This window comes from Lissotriton vulgaris, chromosome 3_1, assembly GCF_964263255.1.
Source record: "Lissotriton vulgaris chromosome 3_1, aLisVul1.2, whole genome shotgun sequence".
In the NCBI taxonomy this organism is placed as follows: domain Eukaryota; kingdom Metazoa; phylum Chordata; class Amphibia; order Caudata; family Salamandridae; genus Lissotriton; species Lissotriton vulgaris.
The window spans coordinates 926,450,531-926,473,108 of NC_141689.1; the positions used below are offsets into that span (position 1 = coordinate 926,450,531).

Below are 22,578 nucleotides of genomic sequence, written 5' to 3' on the forward strand. Positions count from 1 at the left end.
AAAAGAAGGGTCACAATAGATCAGAGGTAATTTCTCAGGGGCATATTATCAACAACTAGCGATATTTATCGCTAAATAAGCTTAGCAACATTTTTTTTATCGCCGCGCATCGCCGGATTTTATCGGAGAGATAACGTGCTATTAGCAACATTTATCTCCAAAGCGGTAAAATATCCGGCGATAGCGGCGAAATGCGTGAATATCGCTGGTAATTCAGCGATATTCAGGCATTATTGCTAAAAGGGACTTAGCCTGTATATCCAATTCGAGGTGGATATTCAGGTTAAGAAGTGGTCTGAGCAGGCATTAGGATTTGGCGATATTCGCGCTTAATGCGAATATTTTAATCGCTACGCCTGCGTTGATAATAGGCGATAACGATATTAGCGACTGCTTTCAGTCACTAATAGGTTGGCTACGCCCACTTTGCATGTCATTAGCGATAAATATTGCTCGCTATCACCTAAATGCTGTCGCTAACTGATGTTAGTGACAGCTTGCTAATAGGGCAATGAAATTATCGCTGCTTTGCGATAATTTCATTTCGCCTGCCATGGTAATATGCCCCTCAGTTCTTTTCTGTAGCTGTTCAGGCGCTAAATCCTTCATCGTTTACTTCCAGGTACAAAGGAGGACTTAAATTATGAGACTCCAATGGATCGTATTATGATATAGCTCTTCAAAAGCAAGAGTGAGGTAGTGATAGCCTCCAACTCTGGTAAAGTCGTCCGTTATAACCAGTAAAGCAGCCGTGTCAGGGATTCCACCTCACGCCGCGGTATTTGCACAAGTATCTTTCTTCAATTTCATCCCCATTAATATCCACGTGGTCACCAGCCTGATGCTCTCCATCAAATCAGACTCTCCAAATGACCCTTGTCCGCATCACATATATTCTTTCTGCCCCCTAAACAGTGGGCTCAGCCCTCACTACGCTTTTTAATACTACCCTAGCATTGGCTTAGGTCCTTTTATCTTGGAAGAATTCAAAGTTCTCCCATTGCTCAAAAAGCCCTCTGCCAAACCTGAAACCTTTCAAATAATTGGCCCATTTCTTGATTACCTTATCCTGCTAAAGTCCATGAGAGCTGGCATGGTCAGAGCTGCCAAAAGCATGGAAACTGCTCTTCTGGCAGTCACAGATGACACTGTGGATCAGTTAGCATCAGCCCTGATACATCTCGACCTCTGGGGGCCTTTGGTAATGTCTCCCATGCCATCCTTCTTAAATGACCGCACAAATGTTGTGCCTACCTCAATGCTCTAACATGGCTTACAAACTTTCTCTCTGAGAGATCACAATCAGTTCTTCTTACTCCCTTTTTGCAAACTCTTCCAGGTTGATATGTAGGGTACTTCAGGGCTGCCCCCAGAAACCTGTCCATTTTGACATATACATATCTCCTTTGGTCAATATCATCAGATCCTATAGCTTCAATGTTATCGGTTATACGGAAGATACACAGCTTGTCATGTCTATCGCAGTCAACGTATTAGCCACACACACCAAACTTCCATTCTGTACAATAGAGAGGGCTGATTGGATACATACTCATTGCTTGAAACTCAAAAGCAGCAACATTCTGGCTGTGTTGTTTTGTAAAGTAGCATCCTACTGGACAGATGGCTAAAAGGCAAGAGAATTGGGGAACACTGCCACAAATCTCAGGGTCACCATTGCTACTAACTTGCACAGCACTCTTAAATCTCCCTTACCACACTCATACCACACACGCTATCTGGCCACAGAATCTCATTTCTTCATCCCACTCAATATCTGTGTTTCTCTCTGCAACGACAAGCAAAGGTCCACTATATCTGACTCTTGAGATCCTCTGAACCCTACTTTTTTAGGTTTCGCCTACGCAGCCCGATTGCGCTGCTTAGGAAAAAGGCCTTTAGCAATTGATTTGGTTTTGAGGCCAAAAACGTGCACGCGTTGCATTGCTTTCAAAGGCAACATGTTTGGCGATTCCCTTGCGGGAGCCAGCAGCAGTGCCATATGTTAGCAATTATCGCACCTTGCTGCTCGCTCCCGCAAGGGAATCCGGCGCAGGCCCCCCCCCCTGCTGCCGCGTGCGCTTGTTTTTCTTGTCATGTTTTTTTAAAGTACTCAGTGGGGGCGGGACACTCAACCCTTCTGGCGGGTGCAGCCAGTTTACTAAGGGCATTGGTTTTATGTACAAAGAGGGGTGTACGTACCCCTGTACCTCAATTTACACGGTCATCAGAGGCTCTGGGTGAAGGTCTGTCACCAGTTGATGTAACGTCTATCCTGCATGCAAGATACCCGGAAGCACGTAATCCACTCTTCTGAGCACGTTTCATTGTACCCCAGTATACTGAGTAACCCTCGGTCACAATTTTGAATCCTTCCACTGGGCACAGTGCCCTAATCCATCGTTACAGTAGAAACTCACTCTCAAGATTCTGAATCCTCTCCTGGGGGCCTGCCTTAATCCACTCAGAGCACAGAATCCACCTTTGGTCATATGCTTGAAGTCAATCCCTATGTGCATGCCTGAACCCACCCTAAAACATGGTATCCACTGCCAGGCCATATATGCCTTGAACCCGAGGAAACAGATGCCATCTCAGGATGAATACACCTGCTAGTTGCAGACCTCAAGCCACCCTGAGCACAGCTCAGAGGCGTCCCATACATAACCCACTGCCTCGAGGGAGCCTTGAATCCATCCCCACAGTGCAGACTCCGCACCCTGTCATGACCCATCTCTCGGACGCAGGTCTGGATCTGCGCCCAGTCCTGAGTTCACCCCCACATTCAGTCCGCAGGCCTGAAACCACCCGCTCCCAGCTCAGGCATGTTGCACCGGGAATGCCAGGCTTACCCCATCCTTGTTCCTTCTCTTGTTTGGAGTGGTTTGATTTTCATATGGAACGCACGTCGAACTGTGCACCGCAGAAGTCTGTGTGTCTCGCAGCCATCGGACATTATTGATGTTCTATAACACCGACGCCCTCCAGAGACCCTCAGAGCATCTATCAATGCATAAACCGAAAGCACAGTAACAATACAACCAAGAGACTCGTGTGTCACAGGATATGTGCTGGGAGGTCACCAGAGGGCACCTACTTTGGGAGGTTTCCAATTACGCCCTGTGCTCTCCCCAGCCCATCACAGCCAGATTCTAGGTATTCCATTGCACCTGCACTTAGAAAGCGCTTTGTTGCTCGTTGCGGGCGATAAGGCACGCTATCGAACTACAAGGCGGTATTTCCTTGAAAGACTGTTGCTAAGCCTATGTGTGAAGCGATTTGTACATGAGTTACCGGAGTGGTGCTCTTGTGTTGGGCCACAGTGCTTAGTGATGAAGTTATGTTAAGTTTGTGGTGATTACAGAAAACCTTAATTTCATTCTATCTAATTTAGTCATCTGTCCAGCAGTTGCGTCAGCCACTCTGTCTTGTTGGCCTAAAAAACAGGAATGAGTGGTGAGAAGGATGGAGAGCTGCCTGCATGACACCTATTTTACAGGCAATCCATAGATCATGGGTACTTGCAAACATTTCCCCAGGAGCCACAAAGTCTGCTCTGTGGTGTGCCTGAGGGCCATATTAATGCCAGCACAGTGGGAGTGGAGCTTTGTGGGAGGTTAAGGTGGGTTTAGGGGAAGCAAATGATATACATGATGTGATCAGTCATTCAAGGAGTTATTTTGTGGGTTTCATTCCACACTGCCCTCTAAATTAACCCACTAGTCTCTAGATATGTCATAGATTGGACAATACTGTGCTCTTCTGTATCAGAGTTGCTATTCTTATACTGCACTAAGGGATAAGCATTCTCTGTTTGCTATCGCTACCTTGAAAGAGGCAAGTGTAACAAGCAGTGGCATAGTCAATAGGTCTCGCTTTTTGGACCTTATAAGTATTTAGTTATGCAGCACAATATCCTTGGTGCAACAACATCAACTGTTGCATCATGGCTAAACACTCATAAGGTCCCAAAGGCGAGACCTGTTGGCTATGCCAATGCTTGTCTATCTAAAGACTTCCAGCTGGAACCAACTACCTCATTGGCAATGTGAAACTTAAGGAGGCCCCATTCAAGGAACGAGAAGGGGTACCCTCCAGACTCAATCAGGAGCTCTCCATCCAGAGTATTGTGCTGAGGGTGCCCCCTGGAGCTTGGAGCTGCCGCTGCACTGCAATGGCTGCGGGCCTGTGTTACGCCACTGAATTACCTCTCTCACTGCAAATGATGAGTTCACTACTCATCTTTAAAAAAAGGCTTAAAGTGTGGCTATTCTAAATTTAGAAGCTGTACAGTTGCAATATGACCGTTTTTTCACTAGGAAACTCTTTCTGGGTGAGCTAGCGTGCTATAAATTATATAAATCTTCGTAACATAACATAACATCACATAGCATCACAGAGGTGAGTGGTTTTAGTTGATTAGGAGGCTGATGTAGCAATCCCTGAAGTGGAGGGAAAAAGGCCTGTAATAGCTGAGACTGGGACCATAGTTGAGGCACTTCCAGCTGGAAAACTTTTTGTCACGCAGACAGCATCCGCAGGTGTCCAGCTGGTATGCTGACAGCGATAACAGGGTTTTACACTACAAACATCTTTAAGCAGAGTAACTTGTACTTAATCCCTCTCAATAATAAAGATTATCCTGTGGAACTACTTGATAACTCCTCAAGACTAACATAGGCCTTGGTAGTCAATCCACAGTAGCCCAGCAGCTTGGACTGCAAGTATCAGGAAATCAATCAGCTTTATTTACCACATTTGAGCAGCCTCCGAGTAGCCTGCAACAACTAATACAAATGAAGATTTGGAAAGTTAAATAAAGCTGGCTAATTGAATTGATTTGAAAAATCGACGATCACCTGGTGAATGAATGAATGAGGTAGCATTTGTAAAGCGCGTGGTTACCCGAGGGCATCCCAGCGCTAATAGTAGCGCCTATACCTGTTTCAAACATATCAAGGGAAAAGGAGAGTTTTCAGTTGCTTACGAAAAATCAGGTAGGTTGATTGAGAACAGATATAGAGGGGGGGGGGTTGTTCCATGTCTTAGCAACATTGTATGAGAAATGACGGGCTCCACTTTTAACCCGTTTTATTTTTGGGACTGTCACCAGATGTTTACTCTCGGATCTCAAAGCTCTTTCGGGCTGACCTGGTCCCACTAGAGCTACAAATGAGTTAGCTACAGGCACCCTAAGGACATGGACATTTTTGCGAGAGCAGAGGCTCACAATTCTCAACCCCTGAAGCTTCATGGATCTAGTGTCGTTCTTGCTTCCCCTTGTTATGTGGATTGGGGTTGAACTTGTGAATCCTAGATTGTCTTGCTTCTGCAGTGTCCTCACAATGGTCTTTTCAGTCAGCTGGGCATTGTGCTTCTTTCCCTTATTAACTCACTTCTTAAAAGCATACACAGACCAGATCCTGGGGCAGGCAGTTTTCCTTCTCTTCAAGGACAAGCAGCAAGGTGATTCTGGAGGCTTCCCAACTTTAAATCCAGTATTGAAGAATAATAGCAACAATACAGAGTTTGCTTTCCAGGGTCAAAGTTCTTTCCTCCTTACACAGGTGCATAACCCTCCTTCGTGTCTCGTCGCCAGTGATGAGCTAAATACAGGCTTTCATGGCCAGTACTTGCAATTCTTGAATGAACACAGATAGTCTGCTAGAGCCAACTACAAGGGCTGTAGATGTTATAAGTTTCAGAATTCCTTTGATCCTGGGCAACAGTATTTCCACGGTAGCTGGCTAAATGTGTGTTTCCAGCTCTGGTGGCCATATGGAAACCAGTTTAGACCTGCTTAGAAATCATGCACCTTTCCATTATATGAAAGCTCCTTTGTCAGGGGAGACGACCACAACACAGAAAACAGTGGAGAACACACTAACTCAAAGAAAATGTCCTTACTACATTCTGGGTATACAGGCTGTGGTTGCCAAGATAGAAACCATCAGCCCATCCCATTGCAGAACTCCACCTTGCGAGGTAGTCAGACACACACAGGACATCAGTGCAGTTGTATACAGTCTCTCTCTCTCTCTCTCTCTCTCTCTCCCTCCTCTATCGCTCTCTCTCTCTCTCTCCCGCCCTCTCTATCCCCCCTCTCTCTCCAGGCATCCTCCATTAATGCTTGATACATGATGAACGCCAAGGAGATCAGGTAAGGTAATTTAATGGGCATTATCGGGGTAGAGCTGGTAGATAGTTTCACCACAAGACTACATATAAAAAAGGCTTTTGCCACTGATTATAAACAGAACCAGCAAGTCTTGGTTGACAGGGAAAAAGCCATTCATGCACACATAAAATACTGTATATTGGAGCATCTCCTGTGGGCTTGCAGGATTGTCAAGATAACTTGGAAAACACACGCTTTTCCAGGATTGCACACAAGAGGTTCGCGCTGAGGATGTTTTCCCTAATATGAGATATACTAGTGAGGAACTATCAAATTGTCCTCAATAGTAAAGCTGCCAGGCCAAATATCCTATGCTAAGAATTTTAGAAGATCTTTAAAACGGAGCCCGTATGGCGAATGGTTTAAATCTAAATGTAAAGCGAATGCACCACTAGTAAAATACTACAGTACATGTGTTCCCTAAACTAGGAATGATCGACAGCTGGTAGGGTCATTTTGTTAAATATCACCAATAAATGCCGAATGCAAGCTGTAGTCAGAGACTCTTGTGGTACAGTCGCTCATGTCACACCAGCAATAGTTCATAGTGATTAACAAGGGTTCTTGCCAGGTAGAGATCATTATATTCATGCACATAACCTTGGCTCCATCTTTGTAATATGTCTGGAAGCCCACCGTGTTGAATGAGACTTTCTCTGGCATTTAATGGTGAAACTTCAATTTGAAATAAGGTAAATGAAGGTACCCCAAGCCTTTTAAGTAAGTACTAGCAGCTCGTCCCGATGTTGTCCGGGTATAACAGACATTTGTGCAAATAGAATGCGCCCCAGCAATATGTGTCTCTTGCCGTCCTGTCTGCAATCAGAATGCGCCCCAGCGATATGTGCAGGCACCGACGCGTGTGTACCTGCTCTGAAGTTCTGGCCTCACAGTCTACCCCAGCGATATGTGCCTCTTGCCGAACTGCCGTGCACATCGTGCCCAGGCTCTGCATCCACAACACGGCGTGATGCACTGAGACGCCACACGCCGCGTCTACGCCACCCAATGGCTTACTCAGCCGCCGCGATAGAACGCTGTTCACACGCTCCAAACGTCACCCGACGGCGTACTCAGCCGCCGCGATAGAACGCTATTCACACGCTCCAAACGTATTCACACGCCCACCTCAGAGCCGGTGCTACTACCAACGGACTACTTTGTCACACAACATGCTTTGTCCCCTCCAACGAATATGTTGCGCCTGTGTATCGCCTATGTCCATCTGCTTTGCCTCACCATTCCAACGTTGCATGCGGTGCTCCGGTTGGCGCTGTGGTTCCTGAGCTTGCCTGCCTCAAAGGTTTGGTCTCTCTCTTTATTATATTAGTATGGATGTTCACATGCCGGTCAAATAATGAATCAAAATAAAATGGCTCATATCCGTACTTGTCAGAGCACAAGACATGAGTGCACATTCTAATTTCTGTTTATTACACTGTATATTTGAACCACTGCTCACAGCAGAAGATTCACAAATTCAGCTTTAAGCAATACACTGAAGGCCTATTGCTCTATTTTGATTTTTTTTATATGGATTTCCTAAAGCTACCAAGTTAAATCACCAGTGATCCACCATCATATTCTTTTGATTGAGAGAACTCAGGGTATTCAATCAGTCTTGATATGGTTGAGGCACTTCACCAGCACCAGCCAGAATTCTAAGACACACACTGGTATGCGAGTATTCAGTTCGTAGAGAACTTACTTGAGCAGTCAATTTCAGACAACTTTAACAACAATGTGCAATGATAGAAGGAAGTTAAATATGAGAACATATTATATGACTGACTATATTAACATTCTTAAACCTATGATATTTCTTCAAATATTGTTCTCATTTTACACCCCCTTGGCATTTCCAATTTTTTCATTGATAACGTTCAAAACTGGATGAATGTATTTACCTGGAATAATGTTTGAAACCAATGCTTTGCCTTTCAATGCAAGAGGACCAACCTGCTTTTGCAGAGGAGGTAGTGAGCCGCAGGCGTGTGTGGTGTGTGACTGCAACCACCTGCATGACAATGCCTGGGGATCCCTTTGGCCCTTTAACCCCTACCTAGGGGTGTCCTTGGCAGGCGTACTCACTGTGCGCCACTTCATACGTGGCACAGAATCAGTATACCACCTGATGATCTATTTGTCCCAGAGCTGGTACAGGGGCAAAGATGTTCTCTGCAAATGAAAGGACACCCTTTGGGATTGTGCCAGGGGAAACATGTGCACTGGTGTAATCCATATTACAAATGGGGCCAAACAAGTATCATCTGCCCCTTCTCCATTACCAAAGTGCCATAGGAGCAAAATGAAGTGCAAAAATGCCCATGCGCCCCTGGCACTTTTGGTAATTCGGCGTAAGGTGTACATTAGTAGCTAATATTCAGTGCTGTTCAGGATATGTTACTGACTGAATTGCTGAGAGTAAATAAGGGTGGGTAAATTTGGCAGTTCGGTTACATGTGAGTAAATATGTCTACGGTGAGTTTTTTGGAGAATCTATGCAAAAAATTACAAATTAGCCTGTTGTCAAACTCTGATCAGTAAAACACAAACATCGCACAATTACAACTTGCACAAGGAAACTCCATACTAACCTTTAAAGTCACATTAAATCAGAGGAGTAACTTCCAAGGAGTCCCACGCTCTTTAACTGATGCCAGTACTGAGTACCGAGCCTAACTTCTTTAATCCAGAAAGGGGCATGGCGTAGGAATTCTTTTCCTAGACTTAATGTAGGCACTAATATACAGAGAAATGGCATGTTATGAGAGAGGTACTGTATATTGGTTATGTTACTCCATTGATCAAAGACCGATTTGGTGATATAAAATGGAAGTTTCAAAAACTGATCTGAAGCAGAAGGGCACACACATCATCAGTGTTTTAGTTTGCAGAACAAACTAGGAGTACTGGTGTTAAATCTGTCAGCCTTTGGGTGATCTTCCCCAGACATTTAGCATTGCTTCTCCATTTTTGTGCTGGTCTCATTTTTGCTGGCCTTAGGACTCTGCACACTTTACCACTACTAACCAGTGTTAAAGTGCTTGCGCTCACTTCTTAGAAGATGGCAATATTTGGGTATCCCAAATTGGCATATTTAATTTACTTGTAAGTCCCTAGTGTAATGTTATGAGAGGTACCCAGGGCCTGTAAATGAAATGCTACCAATGGGCCTGCAGCACCGATTTTGCCGCCCACCTAAGTAGCCCTTTAAACATGACTAAGGACTGCCATTGTAGCCTGTGGGTGCAGTCTTCAAACTGCCATTTTGACCTGGCAAAATAAACCAATTGCCAGGCCCAAACCTTCCTTTTTAATACATACTAGCAGCCCGTCCCGACCTTGTCTGGGAGCATTCAGGCTTCTCCTAACCCCGCCTGCCCCGACATTGCCCAGCAGCCCGTGCCCCCGCCCGCTCCGTTCCCCGCCTGCCCCGACCCCCACCTGGCCTGACATTGCTTTTCCTCTTGCTTTATTTTTTCCCGCCTGGTCCGACCCCCGCCTGGAATGTTCCCGCCTGCCCCGACATTGGCTTTCCTTACCTCAGCCGCCGCTCTGCTCCTCACCCCCTGTCCGCGAGCCTTACCTGATCCGCCGCTCTGCTCCTCACCGCCTGTCCGCGAGCCTTACCTTAGCCGCCGCTCTGCTCCTCACTGCCTGTCCGCCGCTGCTCCTCCCCCGCACCATGTCCGCCTCCCCGCTGCTCCCACCGCCACTGGCCTCACGTCACCGCTCCTCCCCCGCGCCATGTCCGCCGCTCCTCGGACGCCTCTACTCCCCGTGCTGACGTGAGCATGCACGTTGCGGCCGGCGCTACTTTGGGGGGGACTACTTTTTGTAAAAATATAAATATCGTAAATACCGGTTAATTTTTACATTTATCTAGCCTATAACCATCTACACACCCTGCCGATTTCAACGGTGTATCGGGTGTGTAGATTGGCGCAGTGGTTCCTGAGTTTACCCGCCTCAAAGCCTGAAAGTTTCTCCTTTATTATAGTAGTATAGATAAGTCACCCATAGGGTAGGCCCTGCTCCGCCCAGAGGGCAGGATGCAGTGTATTTAAAAAGTTGGACATGTACTTTTAAGTTTTACATGTCCTGGTATTGAAACACATGTCCGATAGGATAACATTGGAGTTAAAGTATTACATTTAATAAGCTATAATTTTCAAATTGGAACCAGTAACCAGTTCATGTTTGGTGTCTTTTGGAACTGTAATGAAAAATCCTAAATTATGGTGAAGTCAGATTTTAGATTACAATTTAGAAAATGGCACTTTAAAAACATTTTATATCAATACATTTGGGCTTGGGTACTACAGTTAGACGGGTAAAGATGCCTAAAAGGGATTTTTTAGAACATGTTTTTTTCAATCAATATATCTTGTATAGAATGTCAGCATATGACACTATAAATTAATGGAATCAATATTTTTATGGTTTATTTTGTAAATAAATTACAGTAGCCGGGTGTGCCAATGATGCTTTGATCTATATCCAAATGCAAAGAATATAGGGGTTCAAACACAAACACTTCTCACGTACATTGATAACAGAAATCACAAGTAAATCAAAGATGAAGGTACACTAGTTATGAATGTATAGCAACCCATCTCCACTCAGCCAGAAATTGAGTCTGTTCTATGCATAGGATATGGAGACTTCAAAGGGAAACCTCTAGAAGCTTCTCCCCTACTTCAAAGGCATAATTAGGTATTAATACTGAACCTCAGACACCAACTCCTCAGTACACTTCTGGACCTGTGGATACACAGCCAGGAAAAATGACTTCTGTGTTGCTGAAAGGACTGCCATTTTGATGGATTGCTACTCTGAAAGACTGCTGCCCTGTAATGCCCTGCCATGCTGACCTGTTGCCCTCTTGCCTGGGTGAGAAAGACTGGACCTGCACTTGTTGAACCCAGGACCCCAAAGTGACTCCAAGGACCAGTTGGCTGACGTCTTGACTAGAGGCTCAGGGACTGAAGGCTCAACAACTTTGAACCAGCACTTGGACTCTGCGATCTGAAAGTCTAACTTGCCATGTGGTGCCACCCCAGTCTTGGATTCTTGGAAGTGGGCCTCAGGTGCTCTGCCAGCCTCTGTGGACCTAGCAAAATTAACACATCTCCTCTGCTGCGCGGTGCAACCCCAAGCAGAATGGACGCAATGCCACTGCTGCGGGGATTAAAACCCTCGCAAAGACCTGTGTCATGTTGCAGTCTTTCACCTCATCGGAACCATTGCAGCGCGATGCATCCTTGACACAGGTCCTCGTATCCCTAGTTGACAGCATCCTTGACGACAATGTTAGACACCACATTGCAGCCTCTCAGCTCCTCAGAACTAATGCATCGCCCAGACTGCGCGACTCATCCTTCATATCACAAGTCCTCATCGGCTGGATCGCAGACGGCGATGTAGGACCTAACACCACAGCACTGCAGTGTCTTGGGACCAATGCATTTCTTCGGCTCCACAACCCATCTTTGACGCAGATCCTCACAATGCTCCACCAACCAGTATTGAAGGTACTCTGTTCAGAGGGCCTAGCTGGGTCCCTGCAGCCAGTCCATGTTCAATCATGATCGGCCTGAACTTGTGACTTTGTTATGCTCCAGTGCAACGAGAAAACCACTATTGCTGCTTTGTTATTTTTTTCTTTAGGATTGATTATCTCTGGTTCTACTGATTGGATTTTTGTTGTTTTGGCCTTGTTCTCTTTATTACAAATTACTCTGTCTCTGTTTATCTATTCGAAACTGGTGTAGGATCCCTTTGTGGTGCGTATTCACTTTGTTAAATTTGAAGTGTTGCACAAATACTTACACATTGCCTCTGAGTTAAGCCTTGCTGCTTTGTGACAAGCTACGGGATGAACAAAGATTAATTTAGGGATTGCTTATGACTTCACCCGGAGAAGAATTGTTCTTTCTGCTTGAGAAGGCCCCCCCCGCAACACAATTTCTTTCACCTGGCATTCCAAATGATTGTCTCAACTGGAGGTGCCACAGTCCATACCTCGATTTAGGGTCATATCTGGTGAATCGCTCCCTTCACACCCACTTGCTTTGCTGTCATGGCCACCAGAATATTTTGGGGTCTATTTATAAGCAAATTAATGATTATGTCAAACAACAGCTAAAGCATATGATTTTTGTAAAGTTACTTATTCCATGACGCTATATAATTTTCCACTTGCAAAATAAATAGCTGGTTTACAATTACTTATAAGGTGCTAATATATCTTATTTTTTTCCATTTTTTAACAACCTGAAATTATTTTCCTCTTGGAAAAAACGCAGCCACCTTAATTTATGAAATATAGGGTTGTTTGTATATCTTTTACAACCAGTTTGAAAAATGTTGTTAGGCCTTCAATAGAAATACCCACTATGCTACTACTTGATTGGTGGCTACAACTTCTTTATCTCGCTCCTGATTCACAAAGTTAAACTTATACTTTTAGGTAAGTTTAAGATTTTTTGCAATTCACAAAGCAATTTTACTCGTAATATCTTTATGACTGTGGAGTCTCCGCACTCCTAGGGAGGCTCTGCACATAAAAAGATAGGCAGTTGTAAAGATAATAATTCCAAAATTGCTTTGTGAATTGCAAAAAATCATAAACTTACATAAAAGTGTAGGTTTACCTTTGACAATGAGGCACTCCGTGTCTTTTTCGTGAGGGCACTAAAGTTCGAACCCCTTACCCTAAAAATATTCCTAAGGAAATTCAAGCATTCACGCTACCACCCTAACAAACTGATAGCGTCGCGCCAGATTCGCACAGCCGTCTTGGTTGGCCCCGTCAAAGTCTTCACCACAGATTTAGTGTACAACGCTCTATATTAATTGCCCCCAGGAAGTAGCCACCTATCCATGGCAAAACCAGGGTTTGACTCAGGGCCGTACATACCGTGATTGATGGCTCCCACCTGCGAAGCCCAATAATATTTCTTAATATCAGGGAGAGCGATGCCCCCATCTGCAATCCGCGGTCTTCCATCCCACAACAGTTTCCTTTGTAGACCCTCCACCACACGAAAGTAACTAGCTGGGACGATATCAAGCATGTTATGAAGGGCATACAGAAAACGAGAGAGCGACATCATTTTGAAAAGGGCCGCCCGCCCAAGCTTCGACAACAGGAGTTTCCGCCAGCCCGCAACATCTCGCTTTATCCAAGTCAAAGGAGGGAGAAGGTTCCTTTCGCACTGAACCACGGGGTCCATCGAAACATAAATTCCGAGATACTTGAACCCCTCTTGTGCTATTTGGATAGGACAGTTACGCGGTAGGATCGGTATCTCGCCACTAAGAACGTACAGATAGGATTTCGCCCAGTTAATGACCAAGCCAGAGTTTCTACCGAATGAGGTCAGAACATCACAGAGTACTATCAAAGATTTCCTGGGGGAGCTCAAATACAGCAAGATGTCATCTGCATATAATGAAATACGATCTTCAAACTGCGGAGACCAATTAATACACTTCATCGAGGACTCCCAACGGATCCAGGCCGCGAGAGGCTCGAGGGCCAACGCGAATAAAAGAGGAGACAGCGGGCAATCCTGGCGAGTACCCCGCCTGAGACAAAATGGCTCCGAGACGCGACCATTAGCCACTATCTGGGCAAGAGGGTCTGCATAAAGAAGGCGCACCCAGCTAATGAAATCCGAACCGAAACCAAATTTAGCTAGCACCGCCCACAGATACGGCCATTCAATAGTATCAAACGCCATCGTGGCATCTAATGACGCCAAAATGGCCGGTTCACGCAACGTCGAGGCCCTTGCAAGAGCCCCGTGCAGGCGTCTAAGGTACAACACCGTATTCCTGTGCGGGATAAAGCCAGATTGATCCGGGTGAACCAGATCGCTAATAACCTTGATTAGTCTATTAGCCAACAACTTAGCAAGAATCTTAGGTTCAGAATTTAACAATGAGATCGGCCGATACGAAGCACACCTATTCCTCGGTTTCTCTTCCTTATGAATTACCACAATCAATGCCAATCTCTGCTCACGGGGGAGGAGACCACGATCCCGAGATTCCAGGAACATGTCTCTCAAATACGGTGCAATGCTATCCGGGTGAAGCTTGTAAAGCTCAATCGGGAGACCGTTGGGACCCATCACCTTACCAGAGTTCAGGGAGCACATTGCTAACGCCACCTCATCTGCAGTGATCCTACCATCCATAAGGTCCCGGTCAGCCTCAGACAGTAAGAGTACACAGAGCGAAAGTGATCAGCGAAGCATGCCACTATCTCCTGCGGGTCGGTGACCAGAACCCCACTCTCTGTCTCAATTTCTGGTACAACACGACCAGCTCTGTCTTTCCTGTCCAACCAGGCAATTAATTTGCCAGCCTTGTCCCCAACGTCATAGAGACGCCCCTGTTGTTCCTGACCAAGGGCCTTCGCACCATCCATTACCAACGTTCTATATTCCAGCTGCTTCAATTGCATGGCATGCAATCTAGAGCGGGTAATCTCTTGCTCCAATTTCAATTCCAAATCAGCTATCTCCGTCTCTATCCTCACCACGTCCTCTTCCTTCTGTTTTTTAACACCAGCAATTAAAGAGAGAGCTTGAGCCCTAAGTACTGTTTCGAAAGCCTCCCACAGCGATATCGAGGAAGAAACAGAACCCTCATTTTCCCAGAAATAATGTTCCAATGCCTTTACAAGTGCACTGCGAGTCTTGGGATTACGAAGATACCAAGGGTTAATAGGAGCTATCCTTCCCTCAGAGCTCGGCACCAGTTCAAACCAAAACCAAAGCGGAGAGTGATCGGAAATACCCCAAGCCATATGTCTGACCTCCGCAACATAGGATGCCTGTGCAACCGGCACTAACACATAATCTATCCTGGAGAGACTACCATGGGCGCCCGAAAGATAAGTATACTGTTGCTGAGTAGTGTGAAGCAACCTCCAGCAGTCCACCATTCCCATCTTGTCAATGAAGTCAGGTAGCCAGCCATGAGCCCCCCCGAGATCTCTAGGTGGATGCCTATCCAACACACCAGATACCACTGCATTAAAATCGCCACCCAGTATCAGACACCCCCCAGGGAGATCGAGTGGAACCCGTCCCAGGTCAGCAAAGGTAGTAGACTGCAGACCAGGAGGTTCATAAACAGACACCAGGGAAAGCGTGCGACCCTCCCACCGTCCCGATACGGGCACATAGCGCCCTCTCTCATCGAGGACCGTTGACTCCACCTCGAACGGAAGAGAATTATTAATGAGGATTCCAACCCCCGGGACCCAGATGAGAACCCAGCATGAGCCACCAAACAATATCCCTTGCTATTCATGGCATGAAATTTATTACCAACTAAGTGGGTTTCTTGAAGTAGAACCACGTCCGGAGAGTGCCGTTACAGGAGTTGCAACACCACCCCATGTTTAATCTTGTCCCCCAACCCATTAACATTCCAGCTCATCAACCTCAACCTCCTACCCCCATCATAAAACAGAAAGAAAACCCACCCCTCATCTGAGTCCAGCACATCAATACAAATGTCTTGCAATATAAGGCCTTGCTGAAAAACGAAAATGAAAACCAACACTTCCCCACCCAAACAGCCCGTTACAATACCCCCCACCCTGCACCCCTGCTTCCGACTATAGGGCCACCCCAACTCGCAGTGTGCCTGTCACCCCCACATCTAAACTAAACTACAAAAAGTTAGGCTGAGGAGGAGAGAGACCCCCCGATAGCCCAGTAACCCCCCAATACCATCTGCGTGAAAATGCACATAGAGACTAGAACCACCACAATATGAAATACCCTAGCGTCCCTAGGAACCAGACAAATTATGCTCATTCCTGCTTCATAGTTCCCCCCTCAGTTCCACCAGATTGTCTCTCCGGATCTTGCTGGGCCGGCAGAGTGTCCAACCAATCGGCCACCACTCGGGGCTTGTCAAAGAAAAAGGTCCGCTCGTCATGCTCGATCCTCAACTTGGCTGGAAAAAGCATTGCATATTTGAGACCCAGGTCACGAAGTCTCCTCTTCACCCCCAGAAAACGGAGTCTTTGTTTTTGGACCGCTTGAGTGAAGTCTGGATAAAAGCTGATAGTTGAGTTCTCGAATTTCAAGGGCCTACCAGCTTGAGAGGCCTGGATGATAGCGTCTCTGTCTCGAAAGTTAAAGATCTGCGCTATAATAGGCCTCGGTGGGTGCACACTTTCGGTCTTCCACCAGGGACCCTGTGGGCTCGCTCCACAGTAAAGAACTTGCTCAGTCCCTTGGGCTTTAGCTGGTTGATAAAAAGGTCTTCCACAAAAAGGTCGGCCGCTTGATCCTACGCCTTTTCCGGAACTCCAATTATACGGACATTATTTCTTTGGGTCCTCCCTTCAAAGTCCTCAAGGCGACGGACAACAATGTCATTCGAGGCCCTCAGATTTCGGACCTCGACAACGTCATCCGTTAAACTCGATTTCTTTATATCTAACGATTTGACCTTCTCATTTGTCTTTGTAAGGTCCGTGCGAATCAGATTCACATCAACAGCCACAGTGTCTAACTTGTGTGCCAAGGTCTCCATTTGCTTCCCGAGGGATGACCTAATGCTGTCAATGGCGGTCATAACGTCCTGCAACGTCAGTTCGGTTGCCAGAATCGAGGAATCCTTCGCCTCCTCCAGCGACCTACCCGGTCCACTGGGCGACCCTTTAACTTGGGCATATCGATCCATGACATTGGATTGGGTATATCCACCCCTTCCAGGCCCGGACTGGCCGTTGCAGGCACCGGGCAATCCCCCGGTGGGCCGCATGGTTGGGGGCCGGTTTTAGGCCCCTGGGGGCCGTTTTTGTTACAGGGCCGTAATGCTGCAAAAACGGCCCTGTAACAAAAACGGCAGAAAAACGGCCCTGGCACATAGCGCGGTCGCACCGCCCTCACACCCCTCCTCACGGAGGGGGACAGGGGGGCCGGCTGAGCACTTTGCCAGGGCCGGTTCTGGTTCCCAGTCCGGCCCTGACCCCTTCTGGTGGTTTTCAACTTCTGCTTGTCCCCCTCCGATTTGCTTGCCATTTCAGGACAATCTCAAGTCAGTGCCCAATTCAGGAGAAGGGGGAACAAGTCTCCGGTTTAGCAAGCAATAGATAGGATCTATCTTCCAGGATATTCGCCCAATGTCTCTTTTCCGCTCTGATGTAGAAAAGCGAAAGCACAAAACGGCCCTACGCACTCGAATTAGCCCAAACAAAGGACGGCGTGCCCCCAGGCTAAAGTCCGATACCTCGTATATTGTCTGAAATGCTCAGGCACCAACAGGGATATGAGCCGCCGCCACAATGAGGCATCTCCCGACTCAAAACCAGTCCAAGTGCCAAAACCGAAAGTGAAAGTGAGACTGGACCAGTCGCCTCCGCGAACCTGTGCCGATGTTGTTCAATTACACCTCGGGCACCATGCCAACTCAAGCGCTGGGCATCCAGGAGGCGTAGGCCGCAGACTTCTCCACACCACAACTCTGGCCCCCAGGGTCCGATCGGGATGCAGTTTTCAGCCTTCACTTCTTCTGTGGTTCATCTACTCGGACACTCAACCGCAAACACGATCAGTGACAGGATATATGAGGGAGGGTACGAGGGTCTCGGTAGCCCTTAGCTCACGCGGCCTTCTTGGATGCGCGTGAAGCTCCTCCTCGAATTTTCACTTTTTTAAGTGGAATTTGCACATGCAAAAATCTATAAATGATGATTCAGTGAATGCTGTGAATCAAGATATGTGAACCGCACCTGCAAATTTAACGTTTTCTAGACATAAATGGAACATATGTGTGCAAAATGCTATGTTAATTGGGCTCTCTTTCTTGACCTATTTACTAACGTGCCTTTAGTTAATACTCTACATCTGATCATGTAATGTTCTTGATACTGGTTGTATTTATGTAGTTAGATGCACTAAGATACACACCGCAAACAATAACTAACTTCTGAAATATTCTTTACTTTTTTTTGCCTCTTTTAGGTGTAGATGAAGCATCGATTATAGAGATTTTGACAAAGCGAAACAATGCAGAACGACAGCAGATCAAAGCTGCTTACCAGCAGACTGTAGGAAAGGTAAATATTTTTTATACATTTCATTAAAAAGTCACAGTTACATGATGTATTGATGAAATCTCTCTGATTGAGTCTCTTTAACGTGCACCTTTCTGACAATGGGAAGAAAGGAAGTGACTCCCCACCCATAAAAGTAAAGCCCTTATTAGGGTACCGCGGAAGATCCTAGACATGGCGGTACGAATGCTGGAAAGCTTTATCACCATGCAGTGGTGGCTCCTCCCCTAAGGCAGGGGAGCGTCACCCCACTGCCAGGAGCAGCAAAGAAAGGAAAAAACAAAATGATGATAAAGGAATGTTATTATCATTTTATTTTTTCTCCTGCTGCAGCAGTGCGTGAGGGGGGCGTAGCTCCAGGGGCGGAGCAGTAGACACTCCTGTGTGCAATAACTGTTTGGTCGGCCATCTTGTGCCACCCAAACCAGTCATGTTATGTATTGTTATTGGAGCTTTTAACACGCACAGATACTCCAAGGAGTGTCCCAGCGCGAGCCTAGAGAGGGGAAGAAAAGCTGATTACATAAAGAGAAACGTTTTCAGTCTTTATTTGAAGAGAGTGCGGCCCTGGATGCTGCTAAGAGCTAATGAAAGCAAATTCGCAGCCGTGAAGGCAATAGAGCTGACACCCATTCTTTTAAGACGAATGCGAGGTACATGGGCTAGGAGCAGAGAGGCTTACAGAAGCTGTCTAGCTGAAGTATAGAACAAGATTGTTTCCTTAAATAGATAGGACCAGAAGCATGCAAGACATGATGCGCCAGGACCAGGGCTTTGAACTTAACTTGTTTGCCTACCGGCAGCCAGTGAAGTATGAACAGATGCTGTCTTACACTGCTTCTTATTGGGATGTTAAAAAGAAGCCTGGCCACAGCATTCTGGACTACCTAGAGTCGGGAAACGACCTTAACAACGCGGTCAAAACACTGCAATACATTTACATCACTCCTCTTAAAACGCAAGTACACTGGAGGGTGCTCTGGGGTAAGGAATAGTGTGATTTACTATTCCAACACCGTCCCTACTGTACGTAGGCTGGAGTTGGAATAGTAAATCATACTATTCCTAAGTCCAGCGCCCTTCAGCGTAAGACATTGTAATGACTTGCATTGTAGAAACAGCGATGTAATGTACCGCGATTTAAATGATCGCGTTGTAACATCATGCATCCCTGGAGTCTGTTAAGCAAGTAGCCGGTAAGATGACGTACAATGCGTTGGCATAGTCGATATGCAAAAGTATCAAGGCCAGAATAACTGTTTTCTTGGCTGCCCTAGGGAGGAGCGGGAGAAATTTTCTGAGGGATTTGAGTATTCCCGGCCAGCTTCTTGATCGGAATGGAAAAAGAAAAGTTCACTTCAAACCAGATCCCAAGATTTTTAGCGGGTTGCCCTGTTGAGGCAGGCATGGGATATTCAGCCGGCCAGATGGCTTACCTAAACTGCGCACTCCCTTGTTGTTCATGCAGGGGAGTGCGCGGGAAATGTTTCCGCATTGCATGGAATTCCAGCTAGGATTGTTAATCGTTTATTATTAGCTATTATTAGTTCCATTCGATTGCTCTATTTTTAGATTCGTTATCTCTCAATCCACTGTCCCCCCTCCCCCGATAAAGCTAGCAATTTGTAGTGAATGACACTTAGATATCTGTTGCACCAGTAATGCAATCTCATTATAACATGAAACTGACAGCGAAGCAAAGAATCACTGGGAAAACATAATTAATGAGGTAAAGGAGGGGATAGTGGGATATCTTTGTTTGTTTTGCTTCTAACTGCATTTCTGTTTCTAGCTGCCTGTTTTAATCCTCTTAATTCTTGATTTGCTAGTGTGCATGTGCGCAGACTGCAATGTTCCATTCTTATATTCTTTTGTGGTTGTGTTTTTTACTTCCTGCTATAGATTTCTCTATTTCGTTTCAATGCATGAAGTCTCCTTATTTAGCAAGCTTTGTTTAGACATTACCATTCAGCTACATTTTTTAAAATTAATGTTTGCCTTTTTGTTCTAACAGCCTCTGGAGGATGCTCTGAAGAAAGCCCTCTCTGGCAACTTGGAGGAAGTTTGCGTGGCTATGCTGAAGACTCCAGCCCAATATGACGCCCATGAGCTGAAGTGGGCCACCAAGGTATGCCAGCACTGAATGTCCAGTTACACTGTATGAACTGTGACGTGTGTATCCATCTGCTGCAGAACTCCATCTCGTTTGATTTGCTAATTTCAAAGACTGAATTAATTTATAAAATGACATCTGGCGTGCATGAACCATTTCAAATATTCTAGTAAAAATAAATTTAAAAAAACTAAATTTAAATACGAAGCTGGGACTGGAACATTGGAGAGTAGGGGATGAGAGTATGGAGAGTATTCTCAGAGAAGGGCAAAGAAAGAAGTGAGGAAGATAGCAAGGAAACACACACGTGGAGTGCTTAATGGCCAGTAAATAAGTATTGACAAAGCCAATAGGCCTCGGCAATAAAAGGCGAGCTATTGACTTTGACATTGTTGTAAGTATGTATGGCAAGCAAGCTTGGAATAAGCTTTGATTTAAAGAAAACCCATAGTCTTCTCATAAGCACACATCAATTGTGACACATGCAATCATGTGTTTGCACGGTGACCATTATTAATTTACTGTTCTAACATGGCAGACAGCCATGTTAGAAAGGCAAATTACAATGCGGGGGTGTGGGGAAATGCTGAAAAAGGAAACAAGATGCCTGCAGCACTTCTCAAGCAGCTGCTGAACCCTCCTAAAAATATAAAAAATGAAAACACGGGAGTGAAATAGGAAGGATGGGGAGCAGGATGAGGATCCTCGGAAAGTAAAGTAGGAGAAGAAAAAAGAGCTCTCGCAAACAAAATGCTAAAATATATTTAAAAATTAAAATACAGGGAGCTGAATGGGATGCAGGACTGGGATCGGGGCAGCAAGAATGATCGGGTTGATGAGAGTGAAGAGAAAGCGCAGGGGTAAAGAGGAAAAAGGAGGAGAGAGTGAAGAAACCATCTACTCCCAGGGCCTCTTCAATGATTGGCAAAATTATGTATCGTTGTGTGGATTGTGAGTGTATGACTGTGAGAAGTGTCACTGGTCGGATGGATGAGTGAGTCCATGGTTAAGCAGATGAATGAGCGCATGGATAAATAGTTGATTGTAGAAGAGGATGATTGAATGGATGGATTGTTGAACACATTGCAGTAAAGTTAGAGCAGAGGTCTTCAAACTTTTGTAGGTTGAGCCCCCCCAGCTGAATTTTTTTAGATGTTGGGCCCACCATCACCTGACGAAAATTTCTGGAATCTGGTACACCGCATAATCGACCACCACACGCATATCACGGGCCATATCCGGCAAATAATGTTCAACTCTGTAAGAGTGTTTAGTAAACTGCAGGTTTGTGAGTGGGTGTGGTGAAATGACAAAGGCTTATTACACAGCTCTAAATACAATTTTCCAAAATAAAATGTGTGCAAATTGTTTGTACTAGTATGCTTTGTTTTACACATGACAGATTAATAATAACACCACCAAAATGAATAAGATGGGTGTGCCGTTTTTTAGCCACATAGACTGTCAATCTGTGGATGGATTTTTGCTACTGCCATCCTCAGGTTGTGCTCCACATCCAGTCTTGGAGGACACTATGGAGCTGATTAGGATGGAGGATTTTCCGCATCCTCCGGGCCAGCGGAAGCCACCGCCGGCCCGGAGGATGCGGCCCGGAGGAGGCCCAGAGGAGGCTCCGGGCCGGCGGTGGCTTCCGCCGGCCCAGAGCTTGAAGCTGCACCCGCCGCAATGTTAAAGATAGAGGATGTGACCGCCACCCTGGCGGTCACATCCTAATCTGCAAGGAGGGAACGCCGCTGCCCATGCGGACGTTCCCTCCTACTCTGGGGTCGCGGACGGACTCAAGTCCGTCCGCGATCCTAATGAGCCCCTAAGTCTTTAGTACCGCAAGTGATGAGAACCCAATCTCACACAATTAGGACAAACTGAAAGGCAAGAGAGTTTTGATAGCAGTTTCTCTTAAATCTGAATATTCTGCAGAGATTTTCAGCCAAAACATTAACTGTAAAGGAGACAATGTCATCAGATTTTTCGAGCACTCCTACCTCAGATTTGGTACACGAGAAACAATTCTTCTCTAGAAACCATTAACAAACGTTTTAGGCAGCATTATAATGGGAGAATTGCCCACCAATCAGTTATGGATCCGAAGACAAAGGTGAAAGTCCACAGAGAGGGCGCTGAACGAACACCTAATTGAGAATTCCTTAGTGGTACGATAAATTGCTTGCC

General features: G+C 45.9%; 1 protein-coding gene across 1 annotated transcript in view; it reads left to right on the forward strand.

Annotated features, from left to right (window-relative positions):
• LOC147727226 (annexin A1-like) overlaps positions 1-22,578 on the forward strand; it is a 158,847-nt gene that overhangs the window by 46,892 nt on the left and 89,377 nt on the right. Inside the window, exons 4-5 of the mRNA XM_086961275.1 lie at positions 18,184-18,278; positions 20,290-20,403. Of these exons, the coding sequence (XP_086817401.1) occupies positions 18,184-18,278; positions 20,290-20,403 (209 nt within the window). The remainder of the gene's footprint in view (positions 1-18,183; positions 18,279-20,289; positions 20,404-22,578) is intronic.